We start from the raw sequence: 22,103 nt of genomic DNA on the forward strand, positions 1-22,103 counted from the left end.
TCCAAGCTGGGCTCTGGGCACCTCTGGGGGCCCTTCTGCATGCCCGGGGGGCAGGCAGAGCCCAGCCCGGGCTGAGAGCAGAGCCCAGGTCCTCATCCCATGGGCCAAGTCTGGCAGCAAGCTGTAGATGTTGCAGCAAGCAGAGCTCCCAAGAGCTTGGGCTCTTCCAGCCTTCCTCCCAGCACACGCAGCCTCGATCTTAATCCGAGCCCCCATCCATACCAGCATCCTCAGGTGGCGGTCCTGTCCACCCCGCTGCCCCTTGGGCGTCTGCGCCTCTACACGGGCACGGTCACCTCTACTTCAGCATGGTCATTCCTTCCTCAGCACGGCCAGCCCTTCCTCAGGGTGGTCATCCCTCCCTCAGCATGGCCAGCCCTTCTTCGTCATTGTCATCCCTCCCTCAGCATGGTCACGCTTCCTTTTGGCTCATGCTCTTGACGGCTGCCTGGTGCCGGAGGGTGAACCCCCAGGAGGTGCCCACGGCTGACTTCTCCCCCGCAGAGTCTGAAGTCAAAAGACATAGCTGGAGACATCCATGGCGAAGAACGGAGATGTCCATGGAAGAGAGTGGAGGCCTTCATGGAAAGGAATTTGCTCTCTCTTTCCCAAGGCTCTGCTTTCTCCCCATTTCTAGCTCTCCCAGGTTACGGCGCTACTCCTCCCTGCCATGCCAGTGTCGGGTGAGTGTCCCAGCATGGTCTCCACCTCCTGAGCCATCCCCACCAGACCGGGTGTGCGAGCTGTGCAAACACATCTCTGAGCCCCACAGCTGGGCTCTTACCTCCCTGTGGGTGCTCCTCTGCATTTTGGGGGAGATAAGCGAGAGGAAAAACCCCCGGAGGGCTGCAGAGAGCAGCGCCGGGCAGCGGCCGGCTTCGCTGCAGGTACCGCGGCGATGCTGCAGCACCCGCTTCCCGGCCCAGAAATAAACCAACTGCAATTTCACTTTCCCCTCGTTTTCCTTCAGATTGACCTAAAGATTTGGTTTAGGCATTGCCAACATCACCAAACACAGCCGAGCCCCACAGCCGAACGGTAACAGAGCCACACCGGCTGCGCACTTTGGGGTCCTCTCCTCCCCACGGGGCCACGTCCCCAAGCTTCTCCACGACCCGGAGCACTGGAAGAGCCAAGACACACGGGGAGAGTCCCACCTGCCCGAGCACACGGCTCCCAGAGCCGGGGCTTTCTGGAAAAGCACAGCCGTGCCGAGCGTGGAGCTGCACCGGGCTGGAGCACATGTGCCGGGAAGGGCTCCGCGCTGCCCCCCCCCTGCACACGGCAGCCAACATTAATTCATTAACAGTCCCATTAACACCCAGCTGTGGTTTCCCCCCAAACTCAGGCAGGGACCCGCTCCCCTGTGACAGCTGCTGACAGGCCAAGTTTCCACGTTCAGCCCTTCTGGAGTTCTGTATAAAAATAAGTGGTGCTTTTTTAAAAAGGAAAACTGTATTTCCCCTCTACGCACACCCGCACGCGCGCGCACACGTGCAGAGCTCACGGCAGGAATTTGCTCAAATTTCCCCCACCCACAAACACATCTCCTTTGGCTGGAGACCAAACGTGGGCATTCTGAGCCCAAAATATCCCTTTTTTCAGCACCCAGGACGCAAGAAGCTGGCGTTAGCCTGAGCAGGGCCAAATAGCGCTCCCGCTCCCCGCCACCCCCGGCATTGCCAGGCTTTGCCGTGCCACACAGGGCCTGATCCTGCCCCACCAGCCTGCGCCAGCCTCTGCACCCTTCCCGTTGTCACCCCCAGGGTGGGAAGCCCTCCGGGTTGTGGCTTTTGGCCGGGGCCTCATCCAGCACCCCCAGCAAGGCAGCTGCCGGCGCTTTCCAAGGAGATGCCCTCACGGGCTGTGCGCATCGTGTTTGGTACCCAGTTTTGGCACCCAGTTGCTATTTTCTCCTTTCCTGCTTCTCATCATCCCCCCAGGCACCCGTGAGCACCCGCCGCTCCAGCGCTTCCCAAGGAGATGCCCAGACGAGCACCCGCTGCCTATTTTCCCCTTTGTTCATCCTCATCTTTCCCAGACAGCCGTGAGCACCAGGTGATGCTCAGGGGGCAACCCCGGCCCCTCCAGGAGCCCTGGACCACGCGGTGCTTCCAAAGAGCCCAAATCCGTGCCGTAACTCACCCGGCTGCACCCCGGGCACACCACTGGGGTACTGGGGGAACTGGAGCCGGCCACTGGGAAATCATGGGACGGACACCTCCATGAAACACAGCCCCGGGCTGTGATCAGAGCAATGGGCGTGCTACCTCGGGTTTGCTGCTAGAAGGGCAGCTCCAGCTCCCCAGAGAGGGCAGGGCAAGGGCCATATATCTCCCAAATACCTGGCTGCTAGCAAAACGCCCCGCATCCCTTTGATACAGAGGTGTTGGGCTCGCCAAGAGCCCTATAACTCCTCGTGCCTTTAAATAGCAAAGCTCACAAACGCCCCATAGGGCCCGGTGTCTATAAGTTGTCTATATATTTGTGTACACACATACACACAACACACAGAGATTTATTCGTGTTTTCAGAGCGGTTCAGGAGACATTCCAGGACGAAATTCCAGCCAGCGCTGGAGCCAAGAACATCAGTCGCCCCGGCGCACGCTGCCCCCTCTGCCTGCGCACACACTAAATACGGAAAGGGAGAGGTATAAATAGGCAGAGAAATACATGAATGGCCCTGTTTCCTCATACAGATAAATAGTACACAAAGGTCCGAGCCGAGAGGGAGCAGGCAGCCTCAGGAATGCTATGGCTTTGCTGGGGCGTGCGCCCTTGGGGGCAGGATGTGCCCCTAGGTGCACAACGGCCCCGGCTGCTGCTGGATGGAGCCTGGCTGGCACCACCAGCACAGAGCACGGGGGCAGCGGAGCAGCTCCCGAAATGCCAAAAAAAATTTTGAAAAAAAAAAAAAGCTGTTTGTGAACGCGAGAGGGGAAGGGCTGCAGCTGCAGGGGGTGGGGGAGCTGGGGACGGGCCCAGGCCCGTGCAGGGACACCGCGAGGGCGTGAGGATGGCAGGAGCCTGGCAAGCACCCGGGTGTGAAATCTGGCAGCCCGTGCTGGGTGCAGCTGGGGGGCAGGCGGCACCAGCACCGCTCCTCTGCCCTGCCCCTGGCCATCGTGGCCAGCAGGGACGGGACCGCCCCGGTCCAGACCCCATCACCGGGGATGGAGGAGCCGCCACGTGCCTCGCCGACACACAGCAGTTCCTTTAGAGCCCCGTCAAAGTCCACCTTGTTCTCCTCCCCAGATGGTCCTTTGCTGCCACATCCTGAGCTGCAGGGCTGGGAACGGCGCTGCCACGACTGAGCTCCAGCCGGCACAGAGCAGAGGAGCAGGCGATGCCCACGCGGCGTCCCCCCGCCAGCAGCCCCCTTCTTTTCCCTCCTCTGCCCCTAACGCAGCCGTGGTGAGCTCAGCCCGGCGAGGCTGGGATGCGGGGCCGGGAGCTGCCCCCAGCACGTGGCAGCGGGGCCGGGGGCTGCCGGGGCGGGGGGCTCACCCCTGACAAGGCGTTGCAGTCGCTCCGCTTTCCGGAGGGGGAAGGGGCTCTCCCCCTTCAATGCCGCCGTTTGAGCTGAGGCCTGGCAGGGGCTCAAACCACCGCTCGCTGACACGAGATCAATCATCCCCCGCGCGGTCGGTGCCCACGCAGGGGCTGGGGCCGCTGCCACACCGGAGGGGCTTTCGGCCCTGCTGCCAGCCCGCCCGTGGCACCCCTCTGCCTGGTTGCGGTGACACACGGCACGGCACGATGGCACGCAGTGGCATTGCGTTGCGTGGCGAAGCACGGGACGGCACGACGGAGCATCATACGGCACTTCACAGCGTGCCATAACACGGTGCAGAGCAGATGAGGAAGACTCCAAAATGCAAAGGAGGGTTCCTGCCCGTGCCACGCTGCTGCACATCCAAGGCCCGCGCCGTGCCCCAGGGAAGGTGGCCACAGCGCTGCTGGCCTGACCCTCCGCCCCCAAACAAGCCACCAGGTGATGCCCATCCCCGGGGCCGGACGGGCAGATGGAGCAATCGGCCTGGCCCCAGCCCCGCTGCGGGGGGGGGTTTGCTCCTTGCCCACAGTCTGGGCTCTATTTCGGGCAGCCTGCTGCCCCGGGGCGCCCGTTGCCAGGCTGGTTTTAGCAGCGTGCAGCTCCACTGACTCACCGCTTGTGTAAGCGGGTTGTGGTTGCCGGCGGCAGCCCAGAAAGCGCGCCCTGGCCGCGGCCCCCCTCACCTGATTATGCCTAAGCAAATAAATAAATAAAGCCGCACCGTCGCCCGCCGCGTGCCTCCGCGGCAAACACGTGGGGAGGGCCCGGTGCCCACGCAGCGGCCGGCCCCCAGGCAGCACTGGGCACCCGCACTCGCCCCAAAATGCTGCCCTGCCCGCCGCCTGGGGATGGGTGCACTGCGCTGACCCCGGCCCCTGCACTGGGAGATGGGATGCTGCGCTCCGCCCCGTGCACGCGTCGGTGCCGGCATGCACACTCGCGCTTTTGCACAATGATGAGCGCCGTGCCGAGGCTTGGCTGCACGTGTTGGCTTGCTCGCTCATCCAAGCATCCCAAGAGCCAGCCCCATGCTCCCAGCTCTGCTCCGAGCCCAGCCTGCGTGGCTTTTGCAGTGCTCGTCCCTGCTAATGCAGAGCTGTGGCCACCAGCCCCTTCCCAGTCCCATGCAGAACCCCGTGCCCTGCACCACGCGTGCGAGCCCCGGCCCCGCGCCCCACATCGTGCCCACGCCGCCGGCCTCGCTCTAGCCCGGTGGCAGCTGCAGAGCCACAGCTACCTTGCGCTAATTAAAACCATTCCTCGTCGGAAGGAGCCAAAAGGCCGCTTCCTCCTCCGCCGCCCCACCGCACGGGGCCGGCGTGGGTTTGCGGGATGGATGCCGTCCCCGCCCTGCCCACCGCGCGGCCCACCGCTGCCGTCACCCGCGGGCAGACGGCGGCTGCTCCTCTCCCCGGGCTTATTTTTAGCTCCCGTTAAAAGGGAGAGGCAGCGCGGTGCGGGCAGGCAGAGCGCAGGCAGGTGCCGGGCTGCACCCGGCGGCACCGGGCAGGAGGGAGCCGGTGGCCCCGGTGGGCACCCACCCGCCCCGGCTGCCTCCCACCTGCCCCTGCGCCCCTGTCCCCTGCGGGATGGGGACGGGCACCCGGCCCACCCCGGTCCCGGGAGGGAACAATGAGAGGGGCGCTGACCCCCGAGCTCCCTGACGTCAGCCCCGCCGCCCCGCCAGCCCCAGCCCGGGGCTCCCGCTCGCCCTCGGCCACGCTGGAAGCCGGTGTTTGTTTGTCTTCCTCTCCAGCGTTGCTTGTTTTGATGGCACATCCTCCTCCTCGCCGGGCCAGGCCGACCCGTGAACCTTCCACGTCCTGTTTGCCGGGGCCCTGCGCTGCAAGCCAAGTGCACGGGGCGGCCGGAGGTGCGGAGCATCCACCCCGGCGCGCACCGGCCACGGGAGATAAAAATACACAGGGTGAAGCATCCTGGGGCGAGGGGGCTATATTTGAACTGATCGTATCTGCGAGTTCATCCCAGAGGTTTCGATTTGCCGCATGGCCGGGCCAAAGCAGCCGACACAACCCTCGTCACCGCGGGCACAGTCCCCGATGTACCTGTCCCTGTCCTGCCCTGCACACGGTGGTGGCAGACCCCCTGCCGCTGACCCCTCTCAGAGGTGGACCACGGACAGGCATCACCTGGGTCCCAGAACTCCTACGGGAGGAAAATTCCCCTGCTAAATCCTGCACGACCGAATGCTGGAGCCTGGAGACGTGCTGGGGAACCCGTGCTACTCCTGGGCATCCCGTGCTGCCCCGAGGGATCTGCAGCTCACAGGGATATCCAGGGACAATTTGGCCTGGACCTGCCGGGCCCTGTGCTGCTGGGAGGCGCTGAGCCCTCTCCGGCTACCTGCCCTTCCCCTCCCGCACGAGTCCCCGGGCTTGCCAATAAAAGCTGCCGGCTTTGCCTCGCCTCGCGCGCGGCCGCCGCTCTCCCTCCAGCACTGCCTGAGCCCAGGCAGCTGCTCAGAAGTGAACCCTTGCCAAAAAACTGCGTGTGTGAAAGCGTCGTTTCCTAAACATATAAATATTCCCAGGGCTTTGCTGGAAAACTCCCCGCGATCAGTTCAAACTCCCTGGACGGGAGAGCGATGGCAGGCCCCGTGAAAGGGCATGTGGAAGGCGAGCGGGAGGGCCCCCGGCGCAGGGCCTTTCCTCTCCACGGTGGGGATGCGACCTCGGTCTGGGAAGCGGAGCCTTCCCGAGCTGCGAGCGAAGCAGCAGAGCCCGATCCTGCATCCCACCAGCCCTGCGCCCCGCCACTCGTTGCTCCCGTCGTCGAACATCTGCAGCTTGCATGGCGGGGAGGGAAGGGCTGGGAGGACGAGCGGAGCTCTCCGTCTGACCTCCTGGCCGCTGGCGTCTAACCACACGCACCCCAATACCGTGCCCAGCATCTTGGTTTTCTTCCCAGCGGGCTCCCGGCCCGCTTTTGGAGACATCAAGAAATGGAGACGCAACCGCTGCCCTTGGGAGCGCGTCCCAGTCGCTAATCGCCCTCGGAAGCAAAACCATGTGCCTGCGTCCTCGCTGGAAATTGCCTGGCTCCGGCTCGCAGCCCCTGGCTCGCCTCCTGCTGCTCTTCGCCAGATTAAAGGGAGCCCTTCGCTAACCAGCGTTTTCTCCTTGTAAAGACCCTCACGCACTGCAGTCAGGGCGCCTCTCAATTTTCCTGCTGATAAGCTCGACGGAGCTCTTCCCTTCCAAGTCCCCCAGTGCCGGGCTCTCCCTCCAGCCCTCAGCTCATTCCTGCGACTCCGTGCTCGTTGTCCGGCGTCTTTTTTAAGACCCAGGCACGGGAGGCGGTGGCAGCCTTCCCAGCGCCCCGCTCAGACGGACCCCTGCCCCTCCAGCCCCTCTTGCTGCTCCTTTTTGCAGCTTGCAAATCGAGTACAAAATCGCGCGGTGCCCCTGAAACACCTGCCCATTTCGCAGAGCTAATTAGATCGTCTAACCTCCTCTTCCACGGCAGCTCCACGTTCCCTGAGACGAGCCCCCCAGCACCACCAAGCGCCCCCTCCCATGCCCAGCACCCTCCCAGCTCCTGGAGGGCTCCGAGCTTCGAGCCCAATTTCATCTTTAGCAGATGTCGTTCATCCGTCCCCTGGACAAAGACACGCTTCATCATCCCCCGATGCCGGCACGGCCGCCCGCATCCTTCCAGCGCCAGCACGGGAACATTTACCGAGCACTTCTACCATGTCTGCTTCAGTATCCATCATCTCACCACCTCCAGCTACTAATAGGCTTATCCCTTCCCCGGACTTTGGGGTTTTCTCCTAATGCACTAAATAAAACCCCTTCCTCCTGTCCTTCGCCATGATTTCTCCCCGATGTCTTTAGCTTCTGTTATCCATTTTCTACACTTCATAATTTCTAATTTATATTGATTGCTATCTACTCCCGCTCTCCCATTTGTTATAAACTGCTCTTTTATTTCTAATTGCTACCTTCACTTCACCGCTGAACCAGAACGGGCTTTCGGCCAGCGCTGCCCTCTTTCTTGATTGTGGAATTGTGGCTTTTTGTGGCTTCTGAGATTCTTCTGAAAGAGCTCACAATTTTCATTCACATTTTTCTATCTAAATGTTTCCTCCTAGCTGATTTCACTCATAATTTCCCCCTGCTTTGGGAAATTAGCCCTTTCAAAGCACGAAGGATATAAATTACTGTTTAGGAATGTCCTTTCTTTGCCCAGGGTGAATGTAATCTGGTCGTGATCATCGGTCCCTAGGCAACCTCCGAGTTTCAGTCCAGCAATGAATTCATCTCTATCCATCATAACCAGGGGGAAGCGAAAGTTGCCTGTGCTGGATGCAGTGCCTCTCGTGTAAGAGTGGGACCGTCTCTAATTTTTAGAAGCTCTGCAGGTAGCTGGCTGTGCAAGACCAGCGAGCGCTGCCCCTCTCCAGCCGAGTCCAGCCTCCCCCAGGTGCTCCCCGTCCAGCCCGGCACAGCACGCACTGGGGCTGCTGGTGCCGACTCCCCACGACGCCTCGGCCAGAGGACGGCCACCGCTCCTTACCCCGGCCATGAAGGTCTGCAGAAACGCCGCCTCCTGGAAGGGCTCTGTCCGCAGGCGGTCTGCAAGGGAGAGCGGGGATCAGCCCGGGCAGGGCTGGCCAGACCTCCCAGCCCACCTTCACCTTCCCCTGCCCACGGGGACCCCCTTCGAGCTGCTCCTCCATAGCAGCCCTGCAGCCCCAGAGGCTGGTTTCTGCCCTGGCAGGAGGTGGTGATCATATTTTGGTGCCTTCTCCCAGCTTCTGGAGCAGGACAGGGCCAAACCACTGTTATACCTCACTCTGCCTCATTCAGAGCATCAGTTTTACCCCGTCACTGCAAAGATGCTGTCTGGAGAAGCACCTGGCCAGCTTTGCTCAGCAAAGGGACAAGAGAGACAGGAGAGGCCACCCGCCCACCAGCATCACTGGGGCAGCTCCAGTGCACCCGGCTACCCTCGGGGATGGGGGGCACCTGGGGGGTGGCAGGACCTGACCCACGTCCTACAGGAGGGGGGCTTCTGCCTGCCCATCCCCACTGGCCGCACGGGGCTGTGCGCTGGACGGGGGCCCACGCACACAGCTGTGCTTCCAGCAGCGCGGAGCCGGGAGCCTCTGGTTGCTCTCCAGGAGCTGCTGCCTGCGGGAAGGAGCCTGACTCTGCTCCAGGGCCAGCCCCCGCTGGCATCAGCGCAGGCTCCTGGGGAGCAGCCAGGTGCTCTCAGCAAAGCGGAGAGCCCCTTGGCGACTCCCCAAGTCCTCCGGCTACCGGTCAAGGGCCGCTCCTCCCCGCGCTCTCCCCAGGGGCTGCTCCCCAGCCTCCTGGCTACCGTCTTGCTGCCGGAGCGGCTGGAGATGAAACACAAGCCCGGCTGGGTGATAGCCAGGGGGAGCAGAGCATGCCAGCTCGCGGCTCGCTCCTCGCTTGGCCCGGGTGTCCCTCCTCACCTCTGCTCAGGGCAGCCCCGCTCTCCCTGTAGTCCTCGATCTCAGCGTCCTTCTGAAGCAGCAGGGAGCTCAGCTCCTGCACCTGGTACTGCAGCGCCAGGCTCATCCGAATCAGGGGCCGCACGAGGTGGCGGGACACCTAGGGGGGTCCAAAGGCGTGAGAAGGGAGGCAGGAGGCTGCGGGACACGTCCCTCCATCCCAGCCCCATGGCCCTCCATCCCCAGCTTCACGGCTGGGGGCTGCAGCAGGGGAAGAGCCCAGTGCGGACAGGGTGCTGTGGCAATGCTCCACATACCCCTTGGGATGCAGCAGGAGGCAGAAAGCCCCCTTATGTGTCCCCTAGCCCTCAGCAGGCCCTCCCCACAGCTCTGCGCACCCCGAGCCACGTTCCTACACGGGAAACAGGCAACGCTGGGTGAAAAACCAGGACTCGAGATGTCACACTGCAGCTGGAGGGAGAGGAGAAACCCTCCCGAGGAGGTGAGACCAAAGGCAGAAGGGGGTCCCCCGCTAGGGCTCAGGCAGGCTGCAGCCCCCCATTGCAGCCCACCTCCACCCAGACCCCACAGCCGCCCCCTGCCCACGTCCCCCGTCCCGGGAGCCCGGCGGAGCCCAGGTTTTGGCCGCGGGGCCGGAGCCAGGCGCGTTACGGTGGGTGCCGGGCGCCCTCTGGTGCGCGCAGGGCGCACGGCCCCGGGGGGCCCGGAGCCCTCCCGGGGATGGGTCCCGGGTCTGCAGGCTCGGTCCCGGTCACCCTGGGCTGCAGCCCGGTGGGGTGCGCCCAGGGGGGCCCGGCTCTCCTGCTGGGGCACCAGCAAGCGGAGCTGGCACCGGGCACCTTCCCAAAGCCCCCGCAGGTCATCTCACCATCTCCACGGGCGCGGGGCAGCAGTGGAAGTCCCAGTAGAAGGGCAGGCCCGAGAGCTCGCTCTTCACCCGCAGGCTGAGCCCGCCGGCGGTGCGCTGGCAGGAGAAGGAGGTGGCGGAGTCGGGCTGCCCGGCCAGCAAGGGGGACATGAGGTTGGCCAAGCGGTGCAGGAAGGAGGAGACGTGGGCCGTCAGCCGCTTGTTCAGCTCCTGGGGAAAGGCAAGGCGAGGTGTTCAGTGGGGCCCTGGAGAGCTGAACCCTGGAAAACCCCGAGGTCCGGGTGGTGGGCAGGGTGCGGTGGTCCCCCGCTAGCACGACTCCCCGCACGCCACCACGTGCCGCAGGCTGGCTGGGAGCCGAGGCAGCCTTGTCTTGACCTCCTGCTGGAGTCGGGAAAGCTGCTTCCCATCCAGCCCACAAGTGAAACGAGCGTGCGGGGCATGCACAACAGCCCGGCCGTTCTGCAAGGAGGAGGGTGCTGGGCCGGGCAGGGGGGCAGTGCCGGGGCGCAGCCGCGCAGGGCCTGCCCCGGGTGTGTGCACCTCAGACCTGCAGGACCCGAGGGCTGTTGTGCCAGCAAGCAGTTTGTGCTGAGCTGTCAGCTGGTGTGAGGAGGAAAGGAGGTCCCTGGCCTTCCCAGACACTCACCTTGGACCTTTGCCCCACGGCCTCCGCGTCGGCACTCTCGCACCAGACGCTGCTGAGGTCGGAGAGCAGCAGGACGTAGCCAGTATCCCCGAAGCAAGCTTTGGCAATCAAAGCGGACTCGCCAAAGCAAACAGAAGCCCAGGGCTGGGTCAGGAGCCTGCTCTCCAGCTCCTCGGAGCTCTCCATCTGCAAGAGATCAAACAGGTCTCTGCCTCACCCCCAGCCCACTCCGTGGGGTGGCCTCGCAGGGACCCTCGGTCCCTGCCACCCCCTCCGCGATGCCAGCCCCCTTCCCCGCAGCCCGGGGACACGCAGCTCAGCTGGAGCAGGCATTTCAGGGAGCGGGGTGCAGGCAGCTCCCAGCCCAGCTCAGCACAAGCACCCCTGCAGCTCACAGCACCCTGCTCTGCCTGGGGGGAACGGGTGCCCTGGGGGGTTTTGGGGCACCGGGCGGCACCGGCGCTCCGCGGGTGCCATTACCCGAGGAGAAGAGGAGCAGGCAGCCCAGAGCCGTGGGGAGACGGCTTTGCAGAGCCGAGCGAGGCCGGGCCGGAGGCGAGGGGCAGACTACGGCTCCCAGCATGCTGCTCTCTTCCGCGCCGCGAGCGGCCGGTGCACGCCGGGACGCGTAGTGCCACGCTTGTCACCGGCACGGGAAAACGGGCACGGCTCGCCGCTTCCCCAGGACGGTCAGGGCCTGGCCGCGTGGCCGTGGGAGAGGAGAGGGGCCCGTGGCAGCTTGTCCCTCTCCGGCAGCCCCCCTGACGCTGTGCAAAGAGCTGTGGAGTGCAGCCGCGCTTTGGCTTGCGCTGCTGCTGCTAAGGAAGGGCTTGGTGTGGGTGGCTGGGCTCCGGGTGCATGGGGCGGGGGGGGGGGGCTCCGTCCCTCGCCCAGCAGAGCCAGGCGGCGGACGCCGCGCTCTTGGCTGCATGGCCAAGTTTGGGAGCAGGCTGGGTGGTGTGGGAGATGAGCAGCAAAACCCTGTGCCCCCCCCCTCAACACCAGATCCCAGCGCCCTGGCACGGGTACACGAGGGGCAATGCCTCGCCCCGGGCGTTGCTCCCTGCCTTACAAGGTGCTAGCAGGAAGGCAGAGGCTGGGCTCCACGGCCCCTTTGGGGCTGCCCAAAGCACCGAGCCCTTCCCCAGCAGCATCCGTAGGGTGACAGCATCCACGGGGTGAAGATGGAGCCCTGGCTGGAAAGGAAACCCCCAGGGCAAAGTTGGTTGAAGGTTTTTATAGCTCCCTAACAAAGCAGGGAGATGAGGTCTGTGACGGGAGTGTGAAAGTGCGGGTCTCTCCTGAGGCTTCAGAAATTGAGTGGAGAGGCTTTCGAGCTGCCTTGGAGGGACGGCTCAGGTCCCCCCACGAGGTGTGTCCCCCCCCACCCCGGGTCAGGCCCCCGTGTGCCATGCAAGCGTCTCCGCCTGGCCTGGCTCTCTGTCCTGCGCCTCCCCGGTGCCGGGCTTCAGGAGCAGCCGTGTCCCTTCCCCTGCGGCAACAATCCCCTCCTCGGCCGCACGGCAGCCATCCTCTTCATCTTCCTCCTCCTCCTCCTTCTCCTCTTCCTCCTCCTCCTCGCGCCCCGGGCAGAGGAAGCAGCAGGGGAAGGCTTTGCAGGAGGGCAGCAGCCTGCTCAGCCCGGCGGGCAGCCCGTACACGGGGCTGGCTTCGCCCCTCTCTCCATCGCCAGCCCCGCCTTTCTGCGGCAGCCCTCGCTCCTCCGGGGTTCCTGCAAGCAGGGCGATGGGAGCCCTTCCCCGCTGCGCCCTCCCTGCCCATCCCCGTCCTGGCAGTGCTCGGAGGCAGGGGGGGGCACCCGGGGACCGGCCCCCGGAGCAGGTATCAGGGGGGCACGCTGCGGCACCCAGAGCATCCCCTCACCTGAGACCGTGTTCTCCAGGAAGAAGGACAAGAAGCCGGTTATAAAGACAGGAACCGTGAGCAGGGAGAGGAAGAGGAGGTCCAGGGGCGCCCAGCCTGGAGGGACACGGCCAGAATGACCCGGGACATCCCATCGCAGCAGCAGGGAAGGGACAGGAGAGGTCATAGAGCCCTGGGGATGTGCGGCTGCCATCCCCCGGGGCTGAGGCTTTGCCATCCCTGGGGAACCCCCCCCCCCAGTACCTGTGGCCAAGCGTGCCGGAGCCGCGCCGAGCCACCGCGGCACCAGCAGGGCCATGAACATGGTGAAGCCGACGATGAAGATGTTCCTCCCGGAGTCGATGTCGGCGTACTGGAAGTAGGAGATCCCCGTGCCCACGGCCACAGCGTAGGTGACGCAGAGCACCCCACCTGCGCGGGGCAGGGGTCAGGCAGGATTGGGATGTGGGAACACCCTGGCGCCCTGTAGGGCAGCGGGAGGAGGGGACGCGTACCGTGCACCGCCAGCGGGATGCGGGTGAGGAGCCCCGCCAGCCGCGGGGACATGCCCAGCGCCACGCACGCCAGCGCGCTGACCTGCACCGAGAGGCGAGAGCCGTCCTGGCGCCGAGGAGGGAGGGTGAGGGTGGGGAGCACCGCCCTGCCATACACCTCCCCTTCCATCCTGGGGGCCGGATGGGGGTGCGGCAGCGACAGACCCCCTCCATCCCCTTCTCTGTTGCCCCCTATCCCTACCTGCGTGAGGCCGCCGGCGCAGGCGTTGGCGATGCTGGCGGCCGTGCCCCCCGCGGCGCCCAGCAGCCCGGCCAGGAGGCTGCCCAGCCCCTCGGCGCACAGCCCCCGGTTGCAGGCGTGTTGGGGCGGCCGGGGGGCCCGCAGCAGCCTCCCGCAGAGCACGTAGCAGCCCGCCGAGTTCACGCTGCAGCCGACGGCCATGGCGATGCCCACCGCCAGCGCCCGGGGGGTGAGCAGCGGCCACTCGCCTGCGGCGGAGGAGAGGGGACAGGTGACATTGCCGAGGTGCAACGGCCTCACCCAGCCCGGCTGCCATCCCACCTGAATAGGGCAGCTGGAGCCAAGGGGGGTGAAAGGTGCCGTTGGCCCAGGGAAAGCGTGCTGTGGCCGGGTCCAGCGAGTCCCAGGGGACGCGGAGGTGCTGGAGGATGGCACAGACGATGCAGACGGCAGCGAAGGGGAGCAGGACCTGCAAGGCAGCAAGGAGAGGCTGAGCAGGGGGCCCCCTCCTCCCCTGCTCACCCTGGCCATCCCCCGGCTTGCTGTGCCCCAGACAAGAGGCCGCTGCCCCATCGCCTCTCCCAAGGAGCTGTGCCACATCCCCCCTCGCCCCCCCGCAGGAAGCATCCCAGGCTCTGCTGCTCCAGCACAAGACCCCAAAAACTGCACCAGGGCTTCCCACTCCCTGCCTTCGCCCCCCGCACCCCGTTCTGCTCCGGGGCCACTGGGTCCCACCCAGCCCTTATGGGATCAGAAAGGAGCCTGCGCACGGAGAGAGGAGCAGGGCTGCAAGCGGCGGTACCGAGAGCGTGCGCAGGGTGGGGACGGACGGCTCCACGGAGCCCCCCGGGGCACGGGGCCAGGCGCAGAAGGGCAGGCGGCAGGACCCCAGGTGCTGGGAGAAGGTGACGGTGAGGAGCATGAGCCTAGGAAAAGGAGCACAGGTCACGATGCAGTGCCACGGAGACGGGGCCCCGAATGCGTGCCTTGCACCACGGGGACGCCCCGTTCCCGTGGTGAAGGGAAGCGCCCGGGGCTGCCCGTCGGGGCGGCCCCCCGGGCTGACGTACAGCAGCGCTACCCCCCAGCTCGCGGAGCAGAGGAAGGCGGCCTCCTTGTAGGCGGACAGCCCGATGATGGAGAGGCTGGGGGCCAGCACCATGGGCCCGCAGCGCCGCGCTGCCCAGCCACACACGCCCGACATCCCCAGAGCCAGCCGGGTCAGCCCGGACACCACCACGGCTCCGGAGACCTGCGGGGGGAAGGACGAGACCCGTGGGGGAGGATACGTGGAGAGCACTCCCAGTCCCTCCCAGTCACCCCAGTAAGCCCACACGTTCCCTGTGCTCCAGCCCCGCTTACTCCCAGTGTAGGGGAACCCACGTGCAGCTTTGCCCCCCTATTCACAGCAACCCCGTGGCAGGGCTGGGAAAGGGGCTGGGGTGACAGGCAGGAACTGGGGTGCAGGGGGAGCAGGATGGGTTCCCGGCAGCACCCACCTCTCGCAGCGAGGCGGCCTGGCTCCCTGTGACGGCGCAGCGCGGGGCAGGGCACGCGATGGCCACAGCCGTGCCTGGAAGGGAATTTAGGAGGGATGCGAGGTGTGGGGGCACTGGGAGCCCGCCCGGCACGAAGCTTGCGGAGCACCAGGCCCAAGAGCGCGCAGCACGGCGGCTGCTGGCTGGGGAAGGGCCAGCACAGCATCCCCGTCCCCGCAAACCCGTACCCTGGGAAGGTGGCTCCAGGCCCCCCAGTCTTGCATTTGTGGCCCCAAACAGGTTGTGGATGTAATTAGGGGGGAGTAGCCCAGGGTGCTTGCCCGGCTGGTGGCACGATGTCACTGCGGTGCCCTGGGCACAGACACGGCCCTACAAGGTGCGGGGAGAAGGCCCCGGGGCTGCACTCACCGTTCCTGTCCGTGCGGGACAGGTGGGAGCTCAGCACCACGGCAGGGACCAGGTACTCGAACGATGGGATTTGAACCAGCGGCAGCCTGGGGAGGGGGATGGCAAGGGCACGTCAGGGAGGGAAGAGGGGCTTTGGGGGTCTCCCCAAATGCCGGGTGCCGGAGGAGCGAGGGATGGGAGCGGGAGGAGGCTAGAAGCCCCTGTCCCAAACGTGCCACGGCACATCCCAAGACGTGCGTCCCACATCTCCCCCAGCCTCGGCTGCGCAGAGCCGTGCCCTGCCCTGGCATCACCCCGCGGGCGAGGGCTGCGTCCCACTCTCCCCCGTTTTCTCACCGGCTCCCCAGGGAGGTCTGCAGCAGCGCGGAGACGCCGCAGGCGAAGAGGCTGCGTGCCAGCAGCTCGCTGGCGGCCGGGGCGCGGGGCTGCCCCTCGGGCAGGGCGGGCAGCAGGAGCAGGTGGAAGGTGCAGAGCAGGGAGGCCTGCACGGCGAGGTGCTGCGTGGGGAAGCGGATGGGTGGCCGTGACACCCCGTGCCACAGCACCCGGCGTGGGCGCGCAGCCTGCCCGGCTGTCCCCTCTCCTCCCAGCACGCCGGGACCAGATCCCCCAGCAATCTGGGTGCGGCAGGACCCTCGTCCTGCCACCTGCGGGGATCCCAGCCCTCTGCCATCACCCCGTCTCTCCCGGCTGCTCGCTGCAGTCCCCCCTCACCTGCAGGCCCAAGCAGCAGCTCAGCACCCGGGAGCACATCTTCAGCGGGGAGCAGGCCGCGAGAGCAGGGCTCCCGGCACCAGTCGCTCGGTGGCGGCCCCCATTCATGCTGCTGCCGCCCCCCGCTGCTGCCACCCACCTTGTGGGGCAGGGTCCCACCCCCCGAGGACTCCACGCAGCCCCTACGGGGCTGAACTTCCACCTCCTGCGGGAGCTGCCCCGGGGGTTAGCCATTAACCCGAGTTGGTGAGTAACCTGCCCTCGCGGCCAGGAATGCAAGTGTCACGCTGGGATGGGACCGCAAGGGCCGGGTGACAGCCACCCGCGGGCAGGACACCGGACGCGGCTGCAGTGCCAGCTGCCCGCGTCTCGCTCAGGCCCCCCGTGTCCGCCCCCGCCTCCGGCAGCGATCGCGCAGGGGCTGTGCCACAGCACGGCCTCTTCCTTCACACCCTCGGAGCATCCCCAAGAGCATCCTCCAGCCCCAGCCCGCCCTGCCCGTGCCGTCCCTCCCAGCACAGCGTTCCCGGCCCTCCTGCTCTGGCCCTTCTTTGCCATCACGCCCTGGGGGCCTGTTAAAATCCGCACGGGCACCCCCAGCTTCTACTGTCCCCCTCCCTGGGCCCCCGGGAAAGTCTCTGATGCGCGTCCACCGCACGCCCCGTGCTCCCAGGAGGGCACCGAATCCCCGGGGGCGGGAGGGCTCCGCGGGCAGCAGGAGCAGGGGACGCCCGTGTTTCGGCACGGGGCAGCGACCACGACAGTGACGGGCGCACAGCAAGAACTACTTTTATTGGAAGAGACTGGCATCTACAAAAGAGTGAAAAAAGAGGTGTAAAATCCACAGTAAAAAGAAGGGGCGCGACGAGCCGGGCTGCTCGGCAGGCAGGTGCCGTCTCCCCGCCCCGAGGAGCAGTCAGGCGCCGCCGCTCGCAGCCGCGGGCAGCTGGGATTCGGGATGGGGGCGCGGCGCACCCCGCTTGCCAAGCGGCCCCCGGCACAGGACAAAGCTCAGCCCCACCGCACCTCCGAGCCCAGCAGGGCGCGTCCTTTACCTGGGGCGCAGCCGTGGGGGGGCCGCCTCTCGGTGTGACCCCTGCCCCCCCCCCCCCCGAGAAGCGGCCCGGCAGCCCCAACAGGAGAGCTGCTGCGGCCAGCCAGGCGTAGGGCTGCTCGCTTCCCCCTCCTTCTTGCCCCCTCTCCCCCTCACCTCCTCCCAGAGCGCTCCGTGCCCTCACCGGGGTCACCGCCCCGACCCCTCCACCCCGCGCGCGCGGCCCCAGCATCCCACGTGCCGCACACCAACCTCTGCCCAGCACCGCCGAGGGCCTCCCGCCCGCTATAGGAAGAGGTAAGGACGCCCCTTCGCCACATCCCAGCCCAAGGGCACCCCGCTCCTACCCTCCGGCACCCCAGCTCCGCCCCATCCCGTCCCAACAGCCCCAACGCTCTGCAGCACCCAAAGTGAAGGACGCCCCTGCCCTGGGCGGGGGACACGCGAATGCCGGTTTGGAATTAAGGCGGGGGGACGCCGGCCCCGCGCAGCCCCAGGGCTCGGGGAGCCCAGAAGTGCAAGGAAGTGAGTTGTGCCACGCTAGGAGGGGAGGGGGAGGGGGGCCGCCCTGCGCTCCTAGCTGGGAAAAATGAAGCTCTTGATTCTGCCGAGATCCAGGGCTGTGTGCAAGGAGCACTGCCTCAGCCCCGGGGGGTCCAGCCAGTCCTCGCGGCTGGGGGCCGCAGCCCACGCAGGGCCCGCAGCAGCCGAGCAGGAGCGGCAGCGCAGCGCCGGAGGGGCCGGCAGCGCGGCAAGTCCGAAGGGGCCGGGCCGGCGGGGGGCTGCGGCAGAGGCGGTGCGGTTGGATCTCTCACAGGCGCCGGGTACTTTGCGCAGAGGGGCTTGCGGAGGGCTCCGGCGCGGGGCTAGGTCGGGTGCTTCCGCGTAGGACAGAGCCGTCATCACGCCGCCCCACAGGTAGAGCGCGGTGGCCGTGACGCCGCCCCGCCGCGGCTCCTCGGCCGTCTCGTTCTCCCCCAGGCAGCGGGTGCCGCCGCCGCCGCCGCCGCCGCCTGGGGGGACGTCGTCGGGCAGCTGGGGCCGGGGCTGCTCCCGCTCGGGGTTTGGGGCCGGCCGGGCGGCCAGCTGGCAGCCGCCCCCCACGGGGAACGGCGCGGGGCGGAGGGCCGCGGGGCCGGCGCTCCTCGCGCACGCAGCCCGGTGCACAACGGCGGCGGAGGCGTAGAGAGCCGCGAAGCCGGTCAGGTACACCACGCCCAGGAGGCAGGCCAGCTGCAGGGAGGCCGAGGGTTAGCCCAGAGCCCCCAACGGCTAAAACCAAACTGCAGAGTTGAAAAGAAGGTCCCGCCCCAGACCCATCGCTTCCCGGGCCCCACGCTCTTGCGAGCGGCTGCTCCCCCGCGCCCCTACCTTCAGCACGTGCTGGTAGAACTGGCCCAACGCTTGCTGCCACACGGACTGCTCCATGAGGACGCACAGATCCGTGTAGGTGAACCAGCCGCGCCACATGCCCTGCTTCTCTGCCACGCTGCCGGGGAAAAAAAGGGAACGGACGGAGGTGGCACGGATCCTTCCTTACTGAAGGAGCTTCGGCCCAGGTGGGCTTGGAGAAGACCCCGCCCAAGGCACCGCGGCTGCGGAAGGGAGCTGCAGAGCCTACCGCGGGCTCGGAGCCAGGGGCTCAGGGCTACACCTACCGTCCTTCCAGCCAGCTCAGCACTTCAAACAGCTCCCGGGGGTCTGTGTAGAGGCTCCAGTCCTGCGGGGGCAGCAGCGACAGGTCAGCGCAGTCAGACCAGGCCGCCCAGCACCCGGACACATCCTCCTCCGGCCCCTCGTGGGGCTGAGGGAGAAGCAGAAACCCAGGCTCCGCTCGACACCCCCTTCCCCCTCTCCGCGAAACCGAGGGGACACGGCGACGGCCGCACTTACGATGGCACTCAGGAAGTTCATCTCCAGCGTGTTCATGGTCTGGACGTCCACCTTCCCTGCTGCCCCCCACTCGTCGTTGAACACCTCCTCCTCCTCCCCCTCGTCGTACAGGTACTTGCTAGCAACCATCTAAAAACGGCGCAAAGGACGGGATTTCAGTCCGCTCCCGCAGGCCTCCCTCCAACCCACTGACACCCCGGCCCACGCCGCTCACCATGGAGATCAGGAAGAGGTCTGAAGACGAGATCTGCTGGAGGTATTCAGGGTTCCGGTGCCGGAGTCGCTCAATATAAACCAGTGCCAGCATCATGGAGCAGGGCGAGATGCAAGCTTCCCTGTGGGGACAAGGCAGGACCCGTCCCAAAAGTTATTTACAGGCTGCAGAGGTCCCAGCCACCGTGGCACAACTCCACTGCTCCCTCCCCACGTAGCTGCACGGGGAGGCGCAGCACACAGGCAGTTAACAGCGCACGTGGCTGCGGCACGTCCCAACCTTGCCCGCTCCGTGCCAGCTGCCCTCAGCTGCAGCAAAAGTACAAGAAGCGTGTAAGCACAGAGCCGGTGCCGGCCCCAGAAGCAGGTCCCGGTGAAACCAGAGCTCCCAGCGCTGCCACGGGACAGCGAGGGACAGGTTTTGCTTCTTACCGAGACACGTGAGACACGTATTTCTTCTGGAGTCTGCGGATAGGGCTGGGAGCCACTTTCTGCAGCAGCTCCACGGCGATATCTAGGACAGAGAAACAGCACAGAGGGTTAGCCCCACATGGCTCAGCCCACCTGCACCCCTCCCCATTTCCCCCCACAAGCCCGTCGAGTCTCAGGGGTTCCTTTACGACGCATCCGCGAGTGCAAGGGGACTACCAGGGCACGGAAGCGGGGCTGTGGTGTACCTGCACGCCCAGCCGCCTCCTGTTTGCCACGTGAGAGCTCGCTCCAGGCGGGACGGCGTGCTTTAGGCACGCCTCATTTCCCGTGTGGCTTCGCGGGTACCAATCAGCCAAGACCGAAGGCCGTGACAGCGAACAGGCTCCTGCGGGAGCCGGCTCCCCGCGCGCAGCCAGGACTGGCGGCTCTGCGCCAAGGATCCACGGAGGGCAGGTGCGCGGCAGCGTCACCACGCACGTTTCCGTGCCTCAGCCCCTCGTGCTCTCCACAACAGGGACTCCGCACGGCCTCCCCTCGCCGCGGCTCCTCCTCTCAGCCTGTTTTGCCCCGCTCGCGGCCGTGCCTCAGCGCTCCGGCACCGAAAAGGCCGGAGATTGACGGCTGCTGGCAGACGGCGGCAGCAGCTCCCGTCTGGCTTCCCGCTGCGACGGGACCAGCTGGGAGCAGCCCTAGCAGCACCACGGGCTGCTGCTTGGCAGGGAGCGTCTCTGACAGGCAGCTCCAGCTCCGTTCTGCTGCCGAGAACGGCCGGGAACAGAGCTCCTTCCGGCAGCCTGGCATTTCCAGCTCCCAGGGGAAGCACCACACCACGCCTCTCCTTTCTGTACCGCTCCGGCAGCTGAGAGAATGGCTGCGGGCCCGCGGCAATCACCGAGCACAAAACCACGGGGCTGAAAGGGACCTTCCCGGGTCGGTCAAGCCCCGCGACTGCTGGCAGCCACCGCCAAGCAGACACAGCTCCAACCCCGACGTCAGCAGCTCCCTGCCGTAGAAGTGTCATGCCCCAGAGAGCAGCTGAGCGCTGCCCCATCCCACAGCCATAGCACGCTGAGGGAGATTATGCTTTTTGTCTTTTCCAGAAGCAAAAAAAATTCACCTTTCTACCCCTTTCTCCTCACGCAGCATCCCCCTGCAGCTGGCCTCCAGTGCTGCAGACCTTTCCTAGCCCATCCTGCTCGTCTGGGCTCTCCCCAGGATTGCTCCTACCTCACTTAAAGAGCTGTGCCATAAACTCCCCATGCAGCAGCAGCACAGCTGTACCACGACAGACCCAGTACCCCCACGTCCTGCTTTTTGACAGCAGCTAGCAGAGGACGGCTGTAAGCCCGCCTTGATATTCCCCGCACGTCTTCCCCACCCGCAGCTGCCGGAGCTGAGGCATTCCCTGGGCTAGAGGCGGTCTTGAGAGGTAACAGCCCTTAACACAGCCTTCCGAGAACGCGCCCTTTGAACTTCCGACACTGGCAGCGTCCGTGGAGTAGTCCCGTCCTGCACCGGGGCATGAAGTCAGCCCCGGGGAAGGGCCTCGCGCCCTTGTGGCGCTGCCTGTGTCAGCCACCGTGACTCCCGGCAGCGCCCACGCAGCTGACAGAAACAGCAACGCGACCCCACTGCAAAACTGCTCTAGCAAACCACTGCTTCCCCTCGACGGCCCCTCTCCCCCATCACCTGAGCCTCAACCCAGCAGCACCCTTCTGCTCCCTCAATCACTCCTGGAGCAACAGGAGGAAAGCCAACCACACAGCAGGCGCTCCTCATCCCTCTGCTGCCCCGATATTTTGGGGAGCGCGAGGACTTGTTGAAGGGACAGGGATTAGGGACAGGGACGCAGCCCTCATTGCCGAGCAACCCGAAGGACTCTGCAAGCCAGCGAGCTGCCAAACGCGCAGCAGCGGGCTGGACAGAGCAATAAAACAGACAACGAGGGCTGTGAGGCCCTGGCACCCTTCCTGCTGTGCTGCCAGCAGCGAGGAGGCCGGCCGGGGGGGGGGGGATTTGGCACAGGGGAGGAAGCGGGTGCCTGTTGTTCCCGGCCCCTGGGCTACCTCCAGGCCTGCTGGCTCTGCACTCCCGCCCTGCGCTCACCCGCCACGGGGCTGGAGAGGTTGTCCAGGCCGCAGTCCTTATCCCAGCCATAGTAGAGCCGCTTGCGCACCCTCTCGCTCAGCTGCTGGTGCCGGGGCAGGAACTGGAAGAGAAAAAAAGAGACGAGAAAGCTGAGGTAAAGCCTCGAGAAGAGAAACGTGAAGGGGAAGAGAGACGTGAGGCGAACACAAACGTGAGGCGAACACAAACGTGAGGCGAACGCCCCCCCCCGAAGCCTACATCACCGGGCGGACACCCCCGCCCCTGTGAGGGGCCCAGGGCCCCGCAGGGCTCCCGGTGTCCCGCCGTGAGGCCTCACCGTGAACTCCTGGAAGCCGCTGAGGGAGAAGGCGCCCTCCTCGTCCAGCAGCAGCCCGCCCAGCTCCATCCCGGGCCCTCACCCCGCCGCCGCCGCCGCCTCCTCCCTTCCCCTTCCCCTTCCGCCCCCACCGCGCCTGCGCACACGGCTCCGCGCCGCCGCTCGCACGGCGCACGCGCACCCCCCCCCTCCCCATCCCACCCGCCGCCGCCGCCGCCGCCGCCGCCGCCGTTACCGGGGCTGCGCATGCGCGCGGCGCCAGCGGCCGCCGGTCCCGGTGAGGCGGCGCCGCCCGGTCCCGCCGCCC

The 22,103-nt window shown here is 66.3% G+C and overlaps 3 protein-coding genes across 4 annotated transcripts in view; all 3 read right to left on the bottom strand.

Moving 5' to 3' along the window:
* Positions 1 to 11,124, bottom strand: part of NHEJ1 (non-homologous end joining factor 1) — a 33,800-nt gene extending 22,676 nt beyond the window's left edge. For both annotated transcript variants that reach the window (XM_040561155.1, XM_040561156.1), the window contains exons 1-5: positions 11,020 to 11,124; positions 10,540 to 10,725; positions 9,891 to 10,100; positions 9,023 to 9,161; positions 8,098 to 8,156 (exon numbers count right to left, since the gene is read on the bottom strand). In XM_040561155.1, coding sequence (XP_040417089.1) covers positions 8,098 to 8,156; positions 9,023 to 9,161; positions 9,891 to 10,100; positions 10,540 to 10,725 — 594 coding nt within the window. In that variant the 5' untranslated portion in view covers positions 11,020 to 11,124. The remainder of the gene's footprint in view (positions 1 to 8,097; positions 8,157 to 9,022; positions 9,162 to 9,890; positions 10,101 to 10,539; positions 10,726 to 11,019) is intronic.
* Positions 11,125 to 11,165: 41 nt separating this feature from the next.
* Positions 11,166 to 15,153, bottom strand: SLC23A3 (solute carrier family 23 member 3; the record flags this gene model as incomplete). The annotated part of the gene is made up of 10 exons (XM_040561580.1): positions 11,166 to 12,271; positions 12,424 to 12,519; positions 12,667 to 12,834; positions 12,918 to 13,023; positions 13,159 to 13,406; positions 13,480 to 13,627; positions 13,961 to 14,084; positions 14,229 to 14,410; positions 14,658 to 14,731; positions 15,066 to 15,153. Coding segments are annotated over 10 exons (1,572 nt in total), but the record flags the coding sequence as incomplete, so codon positions are not given.
* A 1,745-nt stretch (positions 15,154 to 16,898) lies between these two features.
* Positions 16,899 to 21,940, bottom strand: CNPPD1 (cyclin Pas1/PHO80 domain containing 1). The gene is made up of 8 exons (XM_040561154.1): positions 21,797 to 21,940; positions 21,478 to 21,580; positions 19,372 to 19,453; positions 18,941 to 19,061; positions 18,727 to 18,855; positions 18,492 to 18,553; positions 18,205 to 18,322; positions 16,899 to 18,066 (listed from the first exon to the last, which is right to left on the bottom strand). The coding sequence occupies exons 1-8, from the start codon at positions 21,863 to 21,865 to the stop codon at positions 17,410 to 17,412; spliced, it is 1,341 nt and encodes a 446-aa protein (XP_040417088.1). The 5' UTR covers positions 21,866 to 21,940; the 3' UTR covers positions 16,899 to 17,409.
* Between the last annotated feature and the right edge of the window lie 163 nt (positions 21,941 to 22,103).

This window comes from Cygnus olor, chromosome 6, assembly GCF_009769625.2.
Source record: "Cygnus olor isolate bCygOlo1 chromosome 6, bCygOlo1.pri.v2, whole genome shotgun sequence".
NCBI lineage: Eukaryota > Metazoa > Chordata > Aves > Anseriformes > Anatidae > Cygnus > Cygnus olor.